A 23,116-nucleotide genomic window follows, 5' to 3' on the forward strand; every position below is an offset into this window, starting at 1 on the left:
ATTCTGAATAAAATATTAGAAGTTGGCACCTCCACATCATTGCATTCAGTTTTTATTCACGATTTGTATAGTGTCCCAACTTTTTTGGAATCCGGTTTGTATATACATAACAAAAAAGTGTGAAACAACTGAAAATATGTCATATTCTAGGTTCTTCAAAGTAGCCACCTTTTGCTTTGATTACTGCTTTGCACACTCTTGGCATTACCTTGATAAGCTTCAAGAGGTAGTCACCTGAAATGGTCTTCCAACAGTCTTGAAGGAGTTCCCAGAGATGCTTAGCACTTGTTGGCCCTTTTGCCTTCACTCTGCGGTTCAGCTCACCCCAAACCATCTCGATTGGGTTCAGGTCCGGTGACTGTGGAGGCCAGGTCATCTGGCGCAGCACCCCATCACTCTCCTTCATGGTCAAATAGCCCTTACACAGCCTGGAGGTGTGTTTGGAGTCATTGTCCTGTTGAAAAATAAATGATGGTCCAACTAAATGCAAACCAGATGGAATAGCATGCCGCTGCAAGATGCTGTGGTAGCCATGATGGTTCAGTATGCCTTCAATTTTGAATAAATCCCCAACAGTGTCACCAGCAAAGCACCCCCACACCATCACACCTCCTCCTCCATGCTTCACGGTGGGAACCAGGCATGTAGAGTCCATCCTTTCACCTTTTCTGCGTCGCACAAAGACACGGTGGTTGGAACCAAAGATCTCAAATTTGGACTCATCAGACCAAAGCACAGATTTCCACTGGTCTAATGTCCATTCCTTGTGTTCTTTAGCCCAAACAAGTCTCTTCTGCTTATTGCCTGTCCTTGGCACTGGTTTCCTAGCAGATATTCTACCATGAAGGCCTGATTCACACAGTCTCCTTTTAACAGTTGTTCTAGAGATGTGTCTGCTGCTAGAACTCTGTGTGGCATTGACCTGGTCTCTAATCTGAGCTGCTGTTAACCTGCGATTTCTGAGGCTGGTGACTCAGATGAACTTATCCTCCGCAGCAGAGGTGACTCTTGGTCTTCTTTTCCTGGGGCGGTCCGCATGTGAGCCAGTTTCTTTGTAACGCTTGATGGTTTTTGTGACTGCACTTGCGGACACTTTTAAAGTTTTCCCAATTTTTCGGACTGACTGACCTTCATTTCTTAAAGTAATGATGGCCACTCGTTTTTCTTTACTTAGCTGCTTTTTTCTTGCCATAATACAAATTCTAACAGTCTATTCAGTAGGACTATCAGCTGTGTATCCACCTGACTTCTCCACAAAGCAACTGATGGTCCCAACCCCATTTGTAAGGCAAGAAATCCCACTTATTAAACCTGACAGGGCACACCTGTGAAGTGAAAACCATTTCAGGTGACTACCTCTTGAAGCCCTTTAAGAGAATGCCAAGAGTGTGCAAAGCAGTAATCAAAGCAAAAGGTGGCTACTTTGAAGAACCTAGAATATGACATATTTTCAGTTATTTCACACTTTTTTGTTATGTATATAATTCCACATGTGTTAATTCATAGTTTTGATGCCTTCAGTGTGAATCTACAATTTTCATAGTCATGAAAATAAAGAAAACTCTTTGAATGAGAAGGTGTGTCCAAACTTTCGGTCTGTACTGTGTGTATATATATATATATATATATATATATATATATATATATATATTGGTTTAGTTATTTCTATATTTATATTTATTTTTATATTGTTATGCACCCTTAGGCCCCTTTCACACGGGCGAGATTTCCGCGCGGGTGCAATGAGTGAGGTGAACGCTTTGCACCCGCACTGAATCCGGACCCATTCATTTCTATGGGACTGTGTACATGAGCGGTGATTTTCACGCATCACTTGTGCGTTGCGTGAAAATTGCAGCATGCTCCTCTTTGTGCGTTTTTCACATAACGCAGGCCCCATAGAAATGAATAGGGTTGCGTGAAAATCGCAATCATCCGCAAGCAAGTGCGGATGTGGTGCAATTTTCACACATGGTTGCTAGGAGACGATCGGGATGGGGACCCGATCATTATTATTTTCCCTTATAACATGGTTATAAGTGAAAATAGCATTCTGAATACAGAATGCATAGTACAATAGGGCTGGAGGGGTTAAAAAAATAAATAATTTTTTTAACTCACCTTAATCCACTTGTTCGCGCAGCCAGCATCTCTTCTCTCTTCATCTGTGAGGAAAAGGACCTTTGATGACGTCACTACGCTCATCACATGATCCATCACTATGGTGATGGATCATGTAAATGACCATGTGATGAGCGTAGTGACATCATCAAAGGTCCTTTTCCTCACAGATGAAGACAGGAGAGATGCCAGCTGCGAGAACAAGTGGATTAAGGTGAGTTAAATTATTATATATTTTTTTTTTAACCCCTCCAGCCCTATTGTACTATGCATTCTGTATTCAGCCATGCTCATCTTGCGCACGAGCGATCTATTCATTGATTAGCCGGGTCATGTCAAGAGGCACCATCATGCGCACACCAGTATGGTGCTGGGTGAATTAACACCGTACAACCGCCCCTTTTCCTCCATTAAAATTTTTCTTCAACAGTTTAAGTTCATTATCATGTATTGAGATATATATATATATTTGACACATTGTCTTTAGACTACTGACCTCTGAGGAAGCCAGTTTGACCTGGCGATACGCGTGGGGTGTATCTCATCCACACACTGTGCCCGCTGATCTTTTTACCTTGATAAGTATCTGCCTTTTCTTGAAGCTTGATCTATAATGCTTTACTGATGTACTCTGGCGGTGTTTATATGTTTCCATTCAGAAACTGGTAGTTGTGGTTATGTGTGTCCTGTCCACACACAGTACTGTAAATTATATACAATGATTTTATCTTTTTGGCTTTGTGTTTTCTAATAAATTATATATTTATATGACAAGAGGTGCAGCCTTGTATGGGGTATTCCTTTTACATATATTGTCTGTCAAGGTTATCTTGTGATCTGATTTATTTTGGATCTAGGAATTGGCCACCCCAAGGTCTGAAATAATAACAGATATAAACAATGAATCCTATAGATTGCATATGCTGGCTACAATTCATTGCCTGAAATACACTAGTTCGAAACTGGCCTAACCGTATTTGTGCAATGAAGAAGAAATAGGGGCTCAGTCCCCCCATTCTGGTGATGGTGGGGCCCCTAGAGGTCAGACATTTATCCCCTACCTGTCACGAGGGTGTCAAGAACCACGCCTGACTCCGTTATACTCGGGGTCAGGAAGTCGCAGCGGTTGGCTGTGCGCTCTATGTAGATAGATAGGGCTGTTTCTTTATGGTAGCTTTCTGGGTTTGCTTTGCAAACCTTTTTGGCTCATTCAGGGCAGGGATCCGTAGCTCCTTCTCCTCAGCTGTTCCTTGTCCAGCACTCCCAACCTCCTTATATTCCCCTCTCTCACTTCTCTGGTTGCCAGATATAGAGCTTCCTGCCTGGACTTCTATACTGACCCACTGGAGCTGTGTTGCTGCGTTCTCTGGTTGTTGGTCCAGAACGTTTCCCTCCGGATCCCTGTTGGACCTTTGTGGTCTGCTGTTGTCGCCCACCTGGGTTTATGTGTTTGTCTGTATTGTCTGTCCTCTCCCTGGTGTTTTCCTCTTAGTGTCAGTGGTGCGGACTAGCGAACCCACCGGCCCGTTCACTATCTAGGGCTCATTTTAGGGAAAGCAAGGGTTTAGGCACGTGATCGCCGCACGGGTGAGGAACCCGTCTAGGGACGTCAGGGCAGTCAGGTGCCAGCCGCAAGGTGAGTCAGGGGTCACCAACTTTCCCTCTCCCTTGGGCAGGGCTTTCCCTTTTCCCTCCCTGTGCGTGACGCTTGTCATTACACTACCCTATGGATATGTAATAAATGTTGATTGTGTGTTGGCCATCCTATACCACAGCCCATCTTATTTCCTGAACTGTACATGGTCTCTGTAACCAAGCTCATAATGAAATTTTAAATCACATGGAAAAAAAAGTAAAAAAATAAGCATACAAAATAAAGCAACTAAACACATATATGGTTTACTGATGTAATTTTATTGTTAGAGTTTCAGGCGTTTCCATGTACAGAAGTTCAGAAGGACAGAATATTGCACACAGATAGGGGAAATTAATGAACAGAACAAAACCTTTCTGGGAAACAAGTTTATAAGTAACGCTATAGAACATAAAGGGGAAAGAATGAAAAGTCAAGGGTTTATTTATACACCATACAACGTAGAAAGAAGCTATTAGGAATACAGGTTGCAATTTTCAATACAATTAAGACATGTTCACTTTTTATATAGTTGTAAAATAGTTATTTTTAGTTTTATCTATTACATACAGGAGTAGAACTCCCTGTAGTCCACATGCAGAAACAAGCAACAGCTGATTTTACGTGTTTCTATTTTTATATATCACCTATATGTTATGTTCTAATAATAGTAATGGATTTACAGGTAATCTGTATTCGTTGTGATACATGTTGGTGAATACAGCCCATCAAGGTTACAGGATCTGCTCTCTGATAGCCATCATTGTCTCTGATGTAGTGGACGGCAGCGGCATTGAGCGTTGACTTGTCCTTGGATGTCTTGGGTGTCTTCCTTTTGTGTAGACCTGGAGGGCCTAGGCTTGGCATTCTGCTTTTATGCTACAAAACTACCAAAATGCATAAAAAAGCAGCAAAGAGGAGCTAGGTTTGGTAAACTGTTGTCATTTTACTATGTTGAAAAGCTTCTTAAAGGGAAACCAAAAAGTCAACAGTTTGACGCGCACACATGAGGATGAAAAGATCTAAGATAATTATGGTTACATTCTTCCTTAAAACATAATTTTGTGTGTGTTAAGTTTTTCATTCAGTATTGTCATGTGCAAGGCAGGTTTCTAAGTGAACACAGTCATCCTGTTTTTTGTATTTTCATGGTAGAGTTCAAGTTATAAAGGGTAATTGTAACATTCATATCTCATATTTTTAGTGCATTTCTATTCTGCCTAGACACTCGTATGCATGTGAGCGAAGGAAATGGCTGTGCTTTAGCGTGTTCCTTTTGGGTCATCAAATGAGTGCGCTAGGCATCCAGGCACCTATGTAGCTGGCTTAGAGCCACAAGCATTGCAGCAAGTAGATGGGGCTTGTAAGGTTAAACATCCACATACAAACATACAAAAAAAAAAAAAAGAATGGAACATATACACAGGTTTATTTGAACAGGCATGGGAATACAATAGTGCATGCATCCTTTATAATGCTGCTTCATCCAAATAAATAATGCATGCCAGTCCTGTGCAATGATGCAGTGTAGCAAAAGATGTGCAGATACAACACAAATACAGACAGGGCCAGATAAAAGAAGGATTGTAAAATAAGGAATGGACGTTCACATACAAACAGATTCCAGAAGTAGACAGCTCTTCAGCATAGCAAACAAATCCTCCATACATTCTAAGTATGTTCTAAATCATCTCATTCCTGACAACATTGCTTTGGGTCTGAAAAACATGCTGGACTTTTGGCTTTTTGGGTCTAGACACATATACAGATTACCCATCACATAGGCTAATGGCAGCTGATAACTAACGTCCATTCCATCACACAACATTCCCATTACGGTCATTGCGCTGTGTAACTGAAGCACATGACTAGTATAATAACCAACCTTTATTGTGACACCACAACCACTCAACACCAAATACTTGTTAGCGATAAAAGCACACGAGTGTAATATAAAAGAAACAGACCCAACAGGGTGCAGTAGAGAAGTGGTGTTGTCCATAAAAAACAGAGGCCTGATCTTCATTTATAACCTTGATGAAACCATACAGTCATAAGCCTTATTGGGGCATTTAGACTTCATACAGGGGAGTCCTCCATGGTTACCGCAATCTATGGGTTCAGCCCATTTGAAAGGCTGCCATGTAATATAACATTGCCAGGGGTTGGAGACGCCCGACCAGTGGCTTTCAGACAATCAGTGGGCCTGCTTCTATTTATGGCTGGCATAAGCAACATCACTAAGTATATTTGGGTGCACTAGATTTTATACTTGAACACCCACCCTTATATTCATATTTGCTTTTAAGAATATTCAAGAGTGAAATCTTTTATTCTAGAAAATAACATTTTGCTTTTTCTACAAGATGGCCTGGGTGTCACGGTGAAATTGAGGTTAATACATTTAAACTCCAGGGTAATCATCATAGAACGCTATTTTATATGTGCAAAACTGCAAGGGTTTTAATCTAACTGTGGACACTAGTGCAAAATCTGGAATAAATCATTTATCTTTTTCTATTCCTACATCATTTTGTTCAGAAAGCAATTATGTAACAACTATGTTATTTCTACAACATTTCCCTATGAATAAAGCTTCTACCAGTCTACAGCGCAGTATGCCTAACATCAAGCCACTAGCTCTCCTTGGACACCACTGGTTGAATCAACACATTGTACGTAAATCGCAACTAAATATCTGCAGAATAAAATACAAACATAATCTTTAAGGTTACACCCATAAATTAATAGCACTAGCTAAGCGGCGATCATAAAAAATAAATATATAAATTAGACAGAAAAATTCACCATTGATATGTAATGGTTCTATTCAGCAATCTGAAAGTGTTTTCTTGTAAGGCAAATTGCTCCCTACAGCAGCGAACAAAAACTAACCTGTAAACAAAAGACAAATACAAGTCTTGTGACGTTCGTGTAGCAGCTTCCACAGTTGGCTAGATATGAGATCTGATCGTGTTTCTATGAATCTATAGTCCATACAGCTTACATGAGCAGGGGAGACGCACACTGACCTGAATGGTGCTCGTTGGCAATTTAATTGATCGAATGCTGGGCTGCCATATTGACATTGCCAGGAATTTGTTCCAATTGCCAAACAGAGAACATTCAATGGCAAAAGGCTAACATTCAGCTATGTACAATGAAAAGGAGATAGAGGCTTTTATGTTAGAAGATTGGGTTGGCAAGCAACCACCTAGTGAGGCTACCAGTAAACAGCTTAATCCTTTACATTCTGGAAGCTTGTCATAAAAACTGTGCAAAAATAACAATTGGTGTATATACTGGGAGAATTCTCAGTCCAATTGTTCCAAAGTATCAAACCTACAGTATTTTCAATTCTAGAGTATTTATATAATATAGAAATAGGTAGGTATGTAGATAGATAAATAGAAAGATAGTAATATCTGTTACTCAGGTGTTAAATAATACAGAGTTTGACATAAGAGAAATAAAAAAATGTTGGTTTTCATATTTTACAACCACTCAAACACCATCAAATCTGTGTTGGGAACATTTTGGCATATAATTTGCAGAGTAAAGAAAACGATGTTACTAGGTCTGTTCATGCCAACCATCCGACCACCCTATTCTGCAGAGGCTTTGCTTCACTGCTCTGATTGCTCAACTAGTGCAGGATTGGGAGCACAGAGATGGAGCCATTGTTAGATGAAATTGATCTTGGGTTATAGGATGCCATTGGCCCCAGTCAGATCAATTCCCAAAATGAATCTACAAAAAGCTGCCACAGGCAAATCATTTCTATCATAGCAAACTAAAATCTGGTATTCCTTATATTGGGGTCCCCACTGCCATCACTGTTTATATGCTACAATAGTAGCAATAATGGTGGTTGTAAGAGATATATGGATTGATGTATTCCAAGCAATGCAGATAAGATCTCTGTGTAAATGCAATATTAGGATAATGCTGTCTACATCTTACAAGGGGGCTGTAAGAGATTATAAAAACATGTCTGCTTTTTCCAGAAATGGTGTCACTCCTGTTGTTGGACTGAGTTTGATATTGCGGCTCAGTTCTATTCAGAGTAAATAAGGCTGCAATAGACATAACCTATGGACAATGGTGGTGCTGTTTCTGGAAGACAGGTGCCATGTTTTCCTAAATTCCCACTTCCAACTTTGGTCCTGCAGTAGTGATTCTAAAATGAAATCAAAGCTCCACATAAATGGTGCCTCCTGTGCAGACGCGCTAGCGTTTATTTCTTGTAGCCTTAAATACTTTGGTTTCTTGCAGAACATGAAATGCGTTGTGTTAGTATTTCACATTTGCCATTAAGCTGCTCGTACCTTAGCATTGTGTTGTGTTCTACAATTTTCAATGTGCAGATTAATGTAACATATAGAAGCTATCTATTTACAGGGCCCACAAACTGCACGTTGGTCTAGTCTTAAACACTCTAAAACATTACTTTATGATTAATTCGAGGGGGCATCTTACTGCTGGTAAATGTCTAGCCCTAACCCAGTCCTCTTGAACATTCACAGCCTGTAACACTCCATTCTTCTATGTATTCTCGTCATGGTGCTAGTAGTGTGCATTGTATGGGAATCATACAGAACAAGTAATGATTCGTTGTAAAAGTGTCAAATTGTCCTAAAGTGTCCCTAAATAAAATCTAAAGGTTTCATGTATCCTGCAATTCATGTAACAATTCAGGTTCTGCTTAATTCACCTTCCCCAACAACTGGCCAGTATAACTCTGGCAAGGTTTGGCAAGGCTGACATTACAAGTGCAAACCAAATTTAGAAGAGAACTGGGCTGAGACTGGACACATACAGTACCGAAACACAAAGTACGCATGGACATGTTAGTGACTGCCATGCTGCTTAAAACTCGATTTTGCATGCTGGGAAGGATTCGTCTTGCATCACTACAGTACTGCTGCTAGCTAAGACCATTATATTCAGTTCTTGCTGTTTCTCATGGGTCTGTTGGTACCATTCACGGGTCACCTCTGTGTCATGCGTTGGGATTAACGTCACCTGGAAGAACAAATCCAAAGCAATAAATTATGATGAATATTCATTTAACTCTTACACATATACTCTGAGGCCTACAGTCACACGGCTAAAATCTGAGAAAAAACAGTGGCTGATCTGCCTACGAGACGACTATGAAATCAGCTGTGTAAAAAAATGCGACCATGTGCATGTAATGTCCCGGAGTGCCATTACCACTAATTTATATCACCTAATGTGTGTCATGTCATCTTCTCATAATGTGCATATTTATAATTCATAATTCCTTATGAAATGTAGGTGCCAACATGTCTGGGAGGCAGCATTGATCCTGGCAAGGGCTGATACCTCCTGCTGGGGGGTTTTCCTGCAGGATCCGTGCTGTCTGACTGGAGGTGTGAAATGTAACAAAAGGTGGCCTGCTAGGAGCTATCTGGTGGCGGCATTGAAGGGCCCCCTGTGGAGCTTGATTTCAAATGGTGTGAGGACATGGCTGACAGTAAATATTAATCCATATTCCTCACAGGGTTGTTCTAAGTTTTAAAGTTATGCCATAGCCATAGGTCAGGGAATAACTAACTGACCGGGGAGGGAGAAGTATGTAAGACTGCTGTGGCTTCCACCCATCCCATTTGCAATGGAGAAGCAATGCGCATGCTCAGCCTCCATTAACTCCTCCTCATGAAGGTCTTGCAATGAGAAAGGGGGGGACTAGGGAACCACATTATACTGATCTGTGGTGGTCCCTGTGGTGGAATCTGCAACAATAAGGTATTTATCTCCCATGATCTGCATAGGTGATGTCATTTTTGAAAAATGCCCCAAAGGACACTCCACTAAGATTGAAACTTACTTGCAAGTTTTCTCCCCACTGGGACTTCCCTTCCAAGAGTGCGTCCAGTACAGCTCGGCTAGGTTCCCCGTTCGCTGCATCATTTCCGCTCACAACATAATACGCCGCTCGAACTCTCTTAAAGAACTCCAGATCAGTATTTTTGCCATTGCAGTGATTAGGGATGTATGCCAAATCCACATACACTGGTGGACCAGGAGGAATAGTAGAGCTGGTTTTAGAGCTGCTTGTTCCTAAGGGAAATGTATGACTGTTATTAAATGCAAGATATCAAAAAATAAAAAATAAACATTTCATGGTGTATAATTTTTTTAGGATTCATAATCTTTGGTAATAATAATGTAGGCCCAAATTTATTAATGCTACAGATGGTGTAAACTCAGGCATTCTGTCTAGACTTGCACCAGATTTATCACAGTGGCTCAGGCTGGATGATAGCTCTTGTGCAAAGTTAGACACTATTGATTGGCTTACTTTGAGAGAGAATTTTACGCCAGTGTTCTGGAACAACTTTGGTGCAAAATGGAACACCTTAGGCCATGCTCTTTCCCTCAAAGCTCCATCTCTTTCCAATGAGCCCCACCAATTTTCCACCAATTCAGAAAAAAGTGTAGAAACCCTATTTGCTCCAAACTGTGACACAATTGTGCCACTTTTAAGACGGATTTTGGATGCAGACACATTAGTAAATCTGGGTCATTATCAAATCCACAGTAGGCTAATTCTGTCATGGAAATATCACATTGTTTTGCATTAAATTCAAGGCAGATTTGTATCAAAAACCTCCTCATTGCTTAGTAATATTTACATGTCTAGTTTAAAAAGTGACCTGATTTAAAAAGTAGACAATTGTAATCCACACTCAAAAATACAGGTTTGCATCACTCTGAAGGGAATGATTCCTGCTAGGATGTGATTGTCCCTACCTTTCCTTTTTGATTGCGCTGTCCTAAGATAAGTGCCACAAGATGACCAACTTTGAAAATAATCCTTTTGTGTTTGCCGGATGTTGTGAACAACACAAAAGATTTTTTCAGATCTGGTGCCACTCATTTTAGGATATCTAGACGCAAGGAGAAATATAAGAAAGGGCACATCGGTGCATCATGTTGACTTGAACGGTGTCTATAGATGATGATAGTCAACTGGTAAGGTGGCAGATACTTTATCTATAAGTGTAATTAAGGTAATAAAGATTTTTTGCAGGACGTCTGTCAGTGGTTAAAACCATGCTAAACTATCGACAGTACTAGGGAGGGGTGGGAGAGTGTAGTAAAAAAAAATAACTTTTGTGGAGATGTAATTATCAGGAGAAGTGTGAATATGAACAGTTATTCTGCGAGGTTCTGCTCCTGCAACTGCCCAGGAGAAGGGGCTTCATTGTAAATGAATATATCAAACGTATATGCAGACAGGCAATGCATGAATTTAAAGGGTAGCTCCACAATCAACACTTAATCTTGCAAAACTCTATAAATTGTTTGATTCACTTAAAGAGGTTGCCTTAGTTATTTCAGAATGTGCCCATGCCAGTAAGGCCTTGTTCACATCTCCATTAGGAGATCCAGCAGGCTGTTCCAACACAGGCCAGCCTGCCAGATCTTGCATGATCCAACATTGCCAGATCTACTGCTTTCTGTCACACATGCTGGGTTTCAGCTGGACAAAAAATGTGGCATGCAGCTTTTTTGGTCAGGCCAACTGCCGACATTTGTGCAGGATTAGGCAGATGGATCTCCTTAACAGAGATGTGAAAGTAGCCTAAGTGCTATAAAATAAAATAAAACGTCCTACACTCATCTGTTTTTCCCGGTGTCCTCAGCACCGCACCTCTGGTTCTCCTCCTGGTGTTTGTATATAAGGCTGCAGTGGTGATGTAGAGGGATTCAGCCGCATACCTCCACGTCACTGCTGCAACCTTGTATACGAATACGAGGGGGAACACTAGGTGCAGCGCTAAGAGTGGTGGGGAGAAACCGGTGAGTATACGATGATTTTATATTTTATAACACTTTCTGGCATGAGGCACAATTTTCAATACCTTGGACAACCTCTTTAACTTGTGTGAGCTCTATTAGAAATTTACCAAATCTGTTGCAAATAAAAAATGGAGCAGGTGTCCACAGCAACCAGATTCAAACTCTCATTTTGCTAAAGGTCTTTCAGAGAACGAAAGGGACAATGTGGTTACAATTGTAAACTCCTCAACTAATCAGATTCAGATTCCACCTTTTATTTTACACAGGATCTCTAAAAAATAAAAGGTGGAATCTGATTGGTTGCTATGGGCAGCTAAGCCAGTTTTCCTTTACACCAGTTTTGATAAATCTCCCCCTTTTACACTAAGATTACAAAATTAGTAAATTCATTTTAGGACAACCACTATTAGCTGAGCCTATTGCAATGTGAGGGCATTACTTTATGAAAAACTATAAGCAGATAATTAAAGGGGTTGTCTTATTTCATCAAATGGCATTTATCATGTAGACTAATGTATTGTGATTGTCCATATTGCCTCCTTTGCTGGGTTTATTCATTTTTTCGTCACATTATACACTGGTCGTATCCAGTGGTTATGACCACCCTGCAATCCAGCAGTGGTGGTCGTGTTTGCACACTATAGGAAAATAAACTGGCCTATGCGCACTCCCGCAGTCCCAGACACCAGAAAGCCAGAGCTTTTTCCAATAGTGTGCAAGCACAGCCACCAATGTTGGATTACAGGGTGGTCATAACCCCTGCATATGAACAGTGTATAATGTGAATGAAAATTTAATCCAGCCAGCAAAGGAGGCAATATGGCAATATGGACAATCACAATACATTAGTAAGTGCCTTGTATTAACTTTCTCTACATGGTAAATACAATTTGTTGAAGTGTGAAACTGTGTAAGGGTACGTTCACACTCGCGTTTTGTGAGGATCCGTCATGGACGGATCCGTTCAGATAATACAACCATCTGCATCCGTTCAGAACGGATCCGTTTGTATTATCTGTAACATAGCCAAGACGGATCCATCTTGAACACTATTGAAAGTCAATGGAGGACGGACCCGTTTTCTATTGTGCCAGATTGTGTCAGTGAAAACTAATCCGTCCCTATTGACTTACATTGTGTGTCAGGACAGATCTGTTTGACTCAGTTTCATCAGACAGACACCAAAACGCTGCAAGCAACATTTTGGTGTCCATCTCCAAAGCGGAATGGAGGCGAAACGGAGGCAAACTGAGCGGATCCTTTTCCATTCAGAATGCATTAGGGCAAAACTGATCAGTTTTGGACCTCTTGTGAGAGCCGGAACTGCCTGCCGGATCCATCAAAACGCATGCCAACTGATGGCATTTGTAAGACTGATCAGGATCCTAATCTGTCTTACAAATGCATTGAAATGCCGGATCCGTCTTTCCGGTGTCATCCGGAAAAACTGATCTGGCATTTTCTTTTTTCTATTTTTTTTCGTCCGGAAGGACGTATCCAGCATTCCAGCAGATGTTCTGGATTTTTGGCCGGAGATTAAACCGTAGCATGCTGCGGTATTATCTCCGTCCTGATCAGTCAAAAAGACTGAACTGAAGACATCCTGATGCATCCTGAACGGATTACTCTCCATTCAGAATGCATGGAGATAAAACTGATCCGTTCTTTTCTGGTATAGAGCCCCTAGGATGGAACTCTATGCCGGAAAAAAAAAGCTAGTGTGAAAGTACCCTTACCACCACTCACGATCAGGCAATTATCGAGAATGTTCGGTTCATTCACCATGACTGCCTGTCATTCGGCCTGTGTAAAGTGACCTTTAAAGTGGCCCAAGAAAGAACATTGTATGATGAAATGATGGCAACCTGAGGATATTGTAACTTAAGCTTTCACTGTATTGAAACTAAAAATACAAGCGAGAAACAACACATTTTGGCTTCTTCTATGTCCTAATGCTATTGACATTATTTTGTAGAAAGAAGAATACATGTTCTTTCGTACAACAAGCATCTTCAACGATGCTTTCATAAAAAAAGAGTATAATTTTTCTGTTTGCAATGTAGATGCACTAATTTTTTTACAATTAAAAAACTGCATTTACCTGTTGATCTGACACCGTTTACCAGTTTGCCTAAATTACTGCTTTTAGATATATCTTCTTTCTCTTCTCTTGAAGAATGCATTTGCAATGTACTTCTTGTCTTCAGAGATTTTTCTGTTGTTTCCTTCTTCACCGTTGCATTTTTTAGAGATTTGTCTGTAGTCTCCCGTGATGTCTGTTTCGATAGTGTTGGAGAACGTTTTCCCTTAGGCTCTAGTTTCCTAGCTGGAGAGGTTGATTTTGGTTTACTTAAAGGTTTCCTCACACCCTTAGTTTTGTCTTTTAGATCCTTTTTAAGTACCTTGTCTCCTTTTACAGGATTTAACTCATTAACTAGCATTTCAGGATCTACCATGCAGACATCTGGATGAGGAGGATGAGGGCAGGGATCCATCATTGGTGCTGGATGTGGATCATGGCCTTGTCTTGGATTACTGTGATGAGAGTTTCCCATTGCTTTATCTACAGGTAGAAAGTCTGCGTCTTCATCAGAGTCCATTGCAGCATCAGCTGTTATAGATGGACATTCTTCTGTTTCAGGTGGAACATCTGAGTCTGACTGAGATGATCCTGAATCACTGACAGATGTTGGAGGTGTTTCATCAGCTGTACCACCCTCAACTAAACGTTTCTTTACATGATGGGTCCTTCCCTTAACTGAAGGGTGACCCTGATCTTGTGAAACATCACTGTCATCCGAAAGGTCAAGAGGGCTAGGATTGATGAAAGATGGAGAAAGTTCCCCCTTCCTATGCATATATTCTGATGAAGATAATTTGTGTTCATACTCAGTTGATGTACCCATACATGTTTCAACTTCATGGGAAGCATCTCCATGATCTTCAGATCCTCTAGCTCTCCGTGCATCAGAAAAATAAGGATGAAATGTGTGTTCTGGAGACATGAGTGTAGAAGGTCTGTCAGGTTTTTCTGTATCTTCCTCAAAGTATGGTGAAGATTCTGTATCTGAATCTGGAGATAACTTTTCATCTCTTAAATCAGAAGAGTACATCTGTTTGTCAACATATTGTGAGTGTTGGAATAATTCTGGCACATTGTTAATCTCAGTCGGGCCATTTGCTGTTGATTCTTCCTGTTGATGGGGTAAAAATGATGTAAGATCCTTAGATGGTGAATATGCTGCTCCTGCACTTTCTCCCTGTGTAATATCCTCATGTACAGTGATGGTTTCTTTTACTGTATCAGATGTGCAAGAGGTCTTTTTACATTCAACTCTGCATGGTAATGTGCAGTCATCCATGTCATAGGAACATGAAGATTCAAGATCGTCAGTGACATCTTTTTCATCTGAAGACCTGATAGCATCAGCAGGAACAAGAGGTGATACATCCCATAAATTCCTTACAACTGGATCTGCCTCTGCTGCATAGCCACTAATCATTTGTGAGTAAAAACCTTCAGTAGTGTCCTTTTTAACTGGTGTGCTAGCTTCAGATGATGTTTCTGACAAACTTTGAGAATCACGTTTCTGGCAGTCCACCTCAGTATACTGTTGAACAGAGATATTAGAATATAAAGCATCTTTCTGGGGACTTAGAGGTGAAAATCTGGTTAAAGATGAACTTACTTCAGAAGCTCTGTCAGAGACCTCTAAGTACTCATCCTCTCCCTTTGCAGAATGTGATATATTGAATGCATCTTTATCCTAAATCTTTTGACTCTGCACATATCAATGATTGTTGCTGAATCTTGTATAAGTCAGAAGATTCTCCAATTTCCTTTTCTATGACTGAAAATGCTCCAGGGGAATATGCTGATGCTGAAACTGTAGCCTCATGATCTACCAAACCAGAGAAAGTTGGTTTATCCTTACCACTGAGGGTACAGCTTTCTGATACCTGACTTACAATGTAGCTTTCACTACTGGTTTGTGACTGTTGGTATTCTCTTTGGAAACAAGTTTGATTTGGATCTTTTGTAGACTCACTTTTTGATGCAAAAGGAGAATATGTGTAGTCTGTATCTTCTTTTTCACATTTATCTTCATGGAAACTATATTCTGCTCTTGCAAATGAGCCAAGAGCATGAGTGTCACTTAGGCCTAGAGTTTTCATTTCAGTCTGGACATTATAGTGATCATGGTCTACAACTTTTACCTCTGATTGAATACCAAAATTAGACAGGTTGTTTTCATTTTCTTGACCATAGGTGTACGCTGGATGTACACTATCTCCGGGGTATTTAGTTTCCTTTTCAGATTTTTCATTGGCTCCTTTCTCTAGTTCAGAATCACTTGCATTTTCTTCCAATACTTCTGTTTTCTCATAATATGAGTCTTTAATCTCAGGAAGTCGTGATTCGGCTTGGGGAATATTCTGACTAGCTGAACTAATGTTATCTTCATCATCATCCTCATCATCATAATCATCATCATGATGTGCATGAAGGTAGGTAGATTTTTCATGGTGTTCATGTTCTCCTGTATATGTTTCTGATGAGGGATCTGTTCCAAGTGAGAAGACAATACACTCATTTTCTGTTTGTGTTTTTTGATATGGCCCTTCTATGTGTGATTTTTCAGTTTTTTCAGCAGACAAACTATTTGTCTTTTTACTGCTATCTGTACTTGCTAAGAAATGTTCATGTCTTTCTGAATATTCAAAAGTGGCACTGACTCCTTTTTCTTTAGGCGATACTGGTGAAGAGAGTTCCTTCTCAGCTGAGGTATATAAATGAGATTCCTCTTCTTTTGAAGATATGTGACTGAGTAATTCATGTTTGGATATTTCTGTGTCTAAAGTTGGTATCTCTGCCTTGTCTTTCTGTAGATAACTGGCACTGCTAGGTTCTGCCTCCTCTATGATATGTTCAACTCCAGAAGCAACTATCTTCTCATATATCTCAGCATACTGAAAAGACTTGTCATTTGGATAAGGGGTTGGCTCTCTTTCTTCAACTGTTCCTTTTTTCATGGCACCAAATGATTCTTTCTCTTGGGAAAATAATTCATATGGGCTACAAGATGAGTTTAAGCCAGTATCCAACAAACTTGGGGAAGCTTTTTTGTCCCGTTTGGAGAAAATATCTACTTTAGGTTCATCACTATATTCTCCGAAACCAAAGTCCATATTGTTTTTAGAAAATGTGGTCTCTTTGTATGATGTTTCAACATATTCTTGCTCTTTACTTTCTTTAGAAGAATAATCATAGTCTTTGTATTCCTGTTTGGTTTGTTCTTGTAATGGACAGCTACCTGCAGACAGCTGCTGTGGTGACTTTTCTTTTACATCATGCTGTTTATCCTCGTGAAAGCTGTAACTTGGTTTTACTGGTTCCACCACTTCAGAATGTTCATATTTGTCAAAAACATCAATCATTTCTTCTCCAAGTTGAAGATCACATTTTTTGTTTATGAAATCACTTTCAAAGGAAGCAACTGGGAGGTCACGGGTAGTCTGTGAGTATGGATACCCATCTTCTTCTTCTGATTCATGCTCTTCAAAACCTTTTCCCACAGACTGTAATTTCACTTGTACACATTCTGTATTGCTATCCTTAAAGATTGTAGGTACATTATCTCCGTCATGCTGTGTTACCAATGTATCAGATGAAGCTGTTGTTACATAGGGAAATCTGTCTAAAATGTTTTCATCCTGAGAATGATATGGAGCTTCTATTTGTGAAACTGACTCTTCAAGTTGAACTTTGCTTTCACCTGAATAATCCAGTGGCTCTTGTGAATGCTTTTCCTCTTGGAAATGTGCATATTCTTTATGTAATATATCTGAATCTGTTTTATTAGCTGCTTCTTGGTTTACAGCATCTAAACTGAAAGAAGAGTGTTCTTTAGACTGCTCTTCCCAATCAAGGGTATCCTCAAGAAATGTGCTTTCGCCTTCTTCAGTATAACGCAGTTTATAGTTTTCGTTTCTTAAGTATTGAGTTTTTTCTTGTTCTTCTTCAAACCGTTCTTCTGTAAACCACACTCTCTTGTCACTGGTCATCTGTTTCATATAAATGTTTTCAGTTTCATAGGACTTTTCATTATCAATGTCATCATCATTATATGTATCTTTTCTGGATTCGTATGAGATTTCTTTCTTTTCTAATACATTTTCTGCTGATTTTACAGAGCTAAGAGAAGATTCAGAATGGTGGAAATCCTTGTATGGCTCTTGAAAAGGACAAGATTCTTGGTTTTCTGTAATACTTATTTCAATTGAATCACCTTTGAGAGGGCTATGGTCTGCAAAAGAAAATGACTCTGAGTCATCAGGGGTCGAAGAAGAAATTAGAAGAGATTTTTCTTCTTTTTGCTGGACCTGACTGTCAGAATGATATGAATGTGTCTTTGCCACTGACGACTCTTCTGAATGGACTTCTGAAAATGTTTGTTTATCCTCTTTAGATTCAGGTGTCATAAAGAATTGAGCACTATCTTGAAATGGTGTATCAACTGCCTCCAGATGTTTTTGTTCCTCACCAAAGCTTTTCGTCACAGACAGCAAAGGATTCACACATTCTGCTGATATTTCATCTGATGAACATTTCATGTCTTCCTTTTGAGTTTGATCTTTCAACTGAAAAGGACTTTCATCATCTAAATATGTTTCTCTTGTGGGGCTTCCTTGATATGTTTCATTTACAATTGGACTTTGTTCTATTAAAGACATCTGTAAGGATGTATCATCTTCTTTTCCTTGTTCTGTAAAAGAAAGTGATTTTGCATCTTCTAGGAAAATGTCTTGTTTAGAGCTCTCAGTTGATGTATCATCTTTTTCATGACTTTGCTCCATGACTTCAGAATAATCACTATACGCTGCTGACATTTGTTGGGGTGATATTGACTGCAGTAGATTAGAATCTGTTTCTTTATGGGTGGACAATAAATAATCATGTGAGACTTCCTCAGATGAAACTAAATCTTCAAGTTGCATGTATGGCTCTGAACTTGTTGAAAACACTCCATCCTTAGTTAAATCATTTTTTTCATTGTCCATACATCTATTATCATTGTCAATATTTTTCTGAGGAATTATTTCTCCCTTGGTTTCCATCATTTCTTTGGTCACTGGCACTGATGAGCCTTTAACAAAATATTCAGTGTCTAGATCACAAGTATATGATGCCCCTGCATTTAGCAAACTTTTCACATCTGAATCCTGCACAGAACCTCCAAAAGGCACTTCTTTTTGTGTGATTGGCTTATCCAAGTGTTCTCTACTTTCTTCAGATGACTCATATAATACTTGTTTTTCATCCTTTTTCTCATTTTTAAGTATATCTGCTGCTTCAAAGAGTTCAGCTTGTGTAGTTTCAGACCTGTCCTCTATAGGGGATTGGTGAGAAGGGGTATGTCCTGTGCTTGTAGGACCCGACTGAGTTGGAGATGCCATTTTTACAGTGCTGTCATCAGGACTTAAGCATCTTTCTTCAGCTTCTCCAAAGCTTGAATCAACTTTGTCCACTTCACCTCCAGAAATAACAGAAGATATCTTCATATCTATACTACTAGCATATTGCACTTCACTAGCTTCATGTTCAGAAAATAAAAGTGGACTATAGTGTTTTTTACCATGTGTCTCAAAATTTGTTGTCTCATCATCAAGTTCTTCATCCTGTGCGGGGCCACTCAGATGGTCTTTTCCAGCAGCCATCAAAGACTGAAAATCTTCTGCTGGAGGGGATTTAAAACATTTGTCCTCTTCTAGAGAGGATGTGGGTGATATAGTGCCTGCAGATGGCAAATATTCTATTCCTTGAGTCGCCTCAGTGTGAGAAGATGGAATACTGTTTGCTGTATCAAGTAGTAAAGAACTTTTTCCAGTCTCTTCAGTTTTTGGTGCAGTAATAGAAGCCATAGACTGGTCTTCTGCAACGGATGTAGCAAAAGAAGACAGTTTGTCACACTCAGTTATAGATGTTGCTGAAGAAACGTGTTCCTCCTCTGCAAGTGGAGCAGCAACAATATTAGTAGAATAACCCACTATTTCTGATTCTTGCATAACATAACCTTTTGTAGGCACCTCAGAAGATGAAACTGCTTTGATGCCATGTATTGCCTCAAATGACCCAGGATGGTCTGGGACAGAAATATCATAACTGCCTACATCATACTGTAAATGAGGAATTCGTTCTTCCTGTTCATCATGTATTTCCTCATCAGAAATTGTTTGTTCTGTTTCGGAATAACCTGGTATTGTTTCATCTTGGATGTAAGATATGTGTTCTGTAGCAGTTCCAGATGATCCAGGGACACCAGTTAAGTATGATGGCTCCTTTGATACATTTTTGTCATATATGTTTACTTCTGCATCAGTCTCTTTTTGCAATGACATTGTAAAACCAATGGACATGTTTTCTTCCTGTTCACTGAAGTTCCCTGTGTATTCAGCATCCTTTCGCTTCAGATCCTCTCTAGGGTCTTCAGAATATTCTTCCATTTCTTCTACATCTGCTTTTTCCACTACATCTATATTTTTTTCAGTTTCTTTGTCATCTTCTGCATTTTTGCCAATATAATCATCTTCACATTGTACAATAATTTGTTCTTTTTGTTTTCTATCGAATATTCCCTTTTCATCCAGGTCATTTTCCTTATCTTCATCCATCTCTAAGTCTTGAATGTCTAAGGTTGGCATTGATTCAAATTTGTTTCTGCTTGGTACTCTCACGTTATCAACATCTGGAGTAGTTTCTTCTTCTGTATTTATATCTTCCTCAAATTCTGCCATCTCAGCAGGTTCCTCCATTGCTGCACCTTCGTCAACCATTTCAGTTGTCTCATCTGCTTGATACATTAGTTTCTCTTCATGCTGCGAGTCTCCTTCTACATCAGTGGTCGTGATACCTTCATCTGGGGATTCAAGTGGGCTTTTCTTATCAGATGTTACTTCATCTAACATGATTTCGTCTTTCAACTGACTTTGAATCATTAACATATCTGATGGTCTATTTTCAATAGTTTTTTGTTCTGAAAGAGCGGTGTCATCTTCTTTTGTAATGGATTGTTCTAGGTTGTCTTCATGCTTCAACTCTTCAAAGTCCTTGGTTAGATCCTCTGGAGAAGACATAACTGATCTTTGCTCTGCTATATCAGCCATTTGTGGTAACTTTTCCATATGTACTTGTTGTACATAACTTACTTTTTGTTCAGTTGTGACATCTTTTTCAGGTTTACTTTTAGCTTTTTCGGTTCTGAGTTTTCCAGGAACCTTTGCTTTGTGTAATGTTTTTCTCACTTCGGGAGTAAATGGTCGTAAGTCAGGTTTTAGTAACTTCTTAGCTTCAAGTTTAACTTCCCTTTTTTTCTCTTCCTTCTTTACATCTTTCTTTTCTTCCTTCTTTATATTTTCTTTTTTTATATCTATCTTTTCTTTTTTTATTTCTTTCTTTTCTTTATCCTTCTTTTCATCGAGTTTGGAAATCTTATCCTTGATAAATTTTTTGCCTGTTTTTTCTTTCAAAAGTTTTCTCTTTTCTAATTTTGCTGAGTCAATTGACTCTGTTTTTATCTTTTCAGTTTTTAAAGGTTTCTCGATATGTTTATCTGCGGATTCTTTGATTTTTTTCTCTTGCTTTTCTTTCGTAATATCCAGTTTAATATCTTTAGCCAGTTCTTCAGAAATATCTTCTTTTTTACCTGGCTTACCTGTGCTTGGTCGTGTAGAGGACTTCAGACTTTCCTTGCTGTCAGCCCTTTGCTTTATTTTTGTGTGCTTACCAGTAGATGAGGGTCCACCACTGGATATATCTTTTTGTGTTGCAACTGGATATCTTAGGAAATCTAAATGTTTTAGCTTTTCTAGACCTTCTAGGATCTTATTTTGTGGAGCATTTCCAGGAAACAAAACGCGCACTATTTTTTCTGTTGGGCTAGCAGGGAGCCAAACAACAAGGGCAGTGATAGATGTAAGATATGGTACTGAAATTTCACCCTCTTTACCATTTGCTAAAATAATACCGGTTTTTGCTTTGCTGTTTCCAGCCCATTTCTGCATTAAAAACTGCATTTCTTTGCTGTCTTTTACTGGATTCAGGACATACATATCCAACCTACCAACTCCCATTTTGTGAAACAATGTTATGGGCTCTATTGTGTTACTAACTACCCTGTATAAAGGTTCAGATTTAATTCCTAGTTTATTTAAGTACTGTAGTGTCAGACAAGCTTCTTCAATGCTTCTTTTAACTTTCATACTAGATTCAGGCATTTTCAGTTTATCTGGGACATTAAAAAACACTACCCCCAGTTCTGGGGATATGAGGTTCTTCATCCAGTCGCTATATGCAGTGGAGCCCTGAGATTGTTCTTCATCTTGTTCGGCTATCTTTCGTTGAAGAAGTCCATTTATTCCAGGCAGATTATCTGCTCCAATATGTGTGAGCAATATGGAATCAATCCTATCCAAATGCCGAACCAACTTCCAGAAACAAGATTTTCTTTCTGAGCCACCATCTATCAGGATATTAAATCCATTGACAGCAAAAAGGGCGGAGTCTCCCCTTCCTCCTGGAAATATGTAACAACATGGCTTTGACAACTTCAAAAATCCACCTGAATTTGGTGGTTCCAAGAGATCAAAAGGAGAGGGAACATCAACTGTCTCTGAGACATAGTCTGCAAATTCTGAAACACCATCCATTGCAGGTAAAACAATCTCAGGGTTTAATTTCCAATTTATGATATCCTGGAAACTGGAATGTCCAAGGTTGCACCAATCTCCCTCTTCCAAACAAGAAACAGTTAAGGAAGATTTAATCTCTGGATCAGTGTTACTGAAGAGTTGACAGACCTGCAGTGACACAGATATATGAAAAACCATTAGCCACACAGAATTCCAAGCGACATACAGTACATAGTACAATGTTAATGTAATTAAATCCATATGAAGATATATTAGTACTTAATAAAATTCATAAACTGTTCCTCCCTGCTATAAGAGGTTTTTCAATATGACTCAAATGGTCTGGAGTATAACATTTTAGAAAGTAAATAGGCACATAGAAAGCAGAAATGTGTATACAATGTAATATGCAATATGTGCATTGGTAGGAACTGTATGTTTCTTACATACTTACCTCTGGATCACTGAAGACCTCTCCAAGTCTTTGTATTGGAAATGTACCACTTTGCAAAATTAAGTCTCCTTCCTGGTCAGAGCACTGGCCACTGAGAATAAGGAGCTTGTAAGCAGCAGGATCTGTGATCAAAGAGCGTACCTAGTAGTAAAGTTAGAAACCGTTTTTAGTCAAACAATATATTAAGGAAAAAATTATAGCAATAACAACCATTGCAATATGCAAGATAAAAATATAATAACCACTTTAGCTGTGATGCTGGCTGAGGTAATGTATGGTGCGGGCTACTGCAGTGAGCCAGCTCCATACATGGCAGACACCTGGGCGGAATGACAAAGAATTGCAATCACGACAAACACCTTCATTTAACCCCTCAGATGCCACAA

The 23,116-nt window shown here is 39.4% G+C and overlaps 2 protein-coding genes across 3 annotated transcripts in view; both read right to left on the minus strand.

Moving 5' to 3' along the window:
• Positions 1-4,014: 4,014 nt before the first annotated feature.
• On the minus strand, positions 4,015-15,348 carry LOC122925708 (microtubule-associated protein 1A-like; the record flags this gene model as incomplete). The annotated part of the gene is made up of 3 exons (XM_044277053.1): positions 4,015-8,779; positions 9,609-9,841; positions 13,689-15,348. Coding segments are annotated over 3 exons (2,049 nt in total), but the record flags the coding sequence as incomplete, so codon positions are not given.
• LOC122927585 (microtubule-associated protein 1A-like) overlaps positions 15,210-23,116 on the minus strand; it is a 42,326-nt gene continuing 34,419 nt past the window's right edge. The window contains exons 2-3 of one of the 2 annotated variants that reach the window (XM_044279558.1): positions 22,731-22,871; positions 15,210-22,444 (exon numbers count right to left, since the gene is read on the minus strand). In XM_044279558.1, coding sequence (XP_044135493.1) covers positions 15,350-22,294 — 6,945 coding nt within the window. In that variant the 5' untranslated portion in view covers positions 22,295-22,444; positions 22,731-22,871 and the 3' untranslated portion in view covers positions 15,210-15,349. Of the gene's footprint in view, positions 22,445-22,730; positions 22,872-23,116 lie in introns of those variants that run through there. The other variant, XR_006387811.1, reaches the window with a different exon arrangement.

Source organism: Bufo gargarizans, chromosome 2, assembly GCF_014858855.1.
Source record: "Bufo gargarizans isolate SCDJY-AF-19 chromosome 2, ASM1485885v1, whole genome shotgun sequence".
Classification (NCBI taxonomy): Eukaryota; Metazoa; Chordata; class Amphibia; order Anura; family Bufonidae; genus Bufo; species Bufo gargarizans.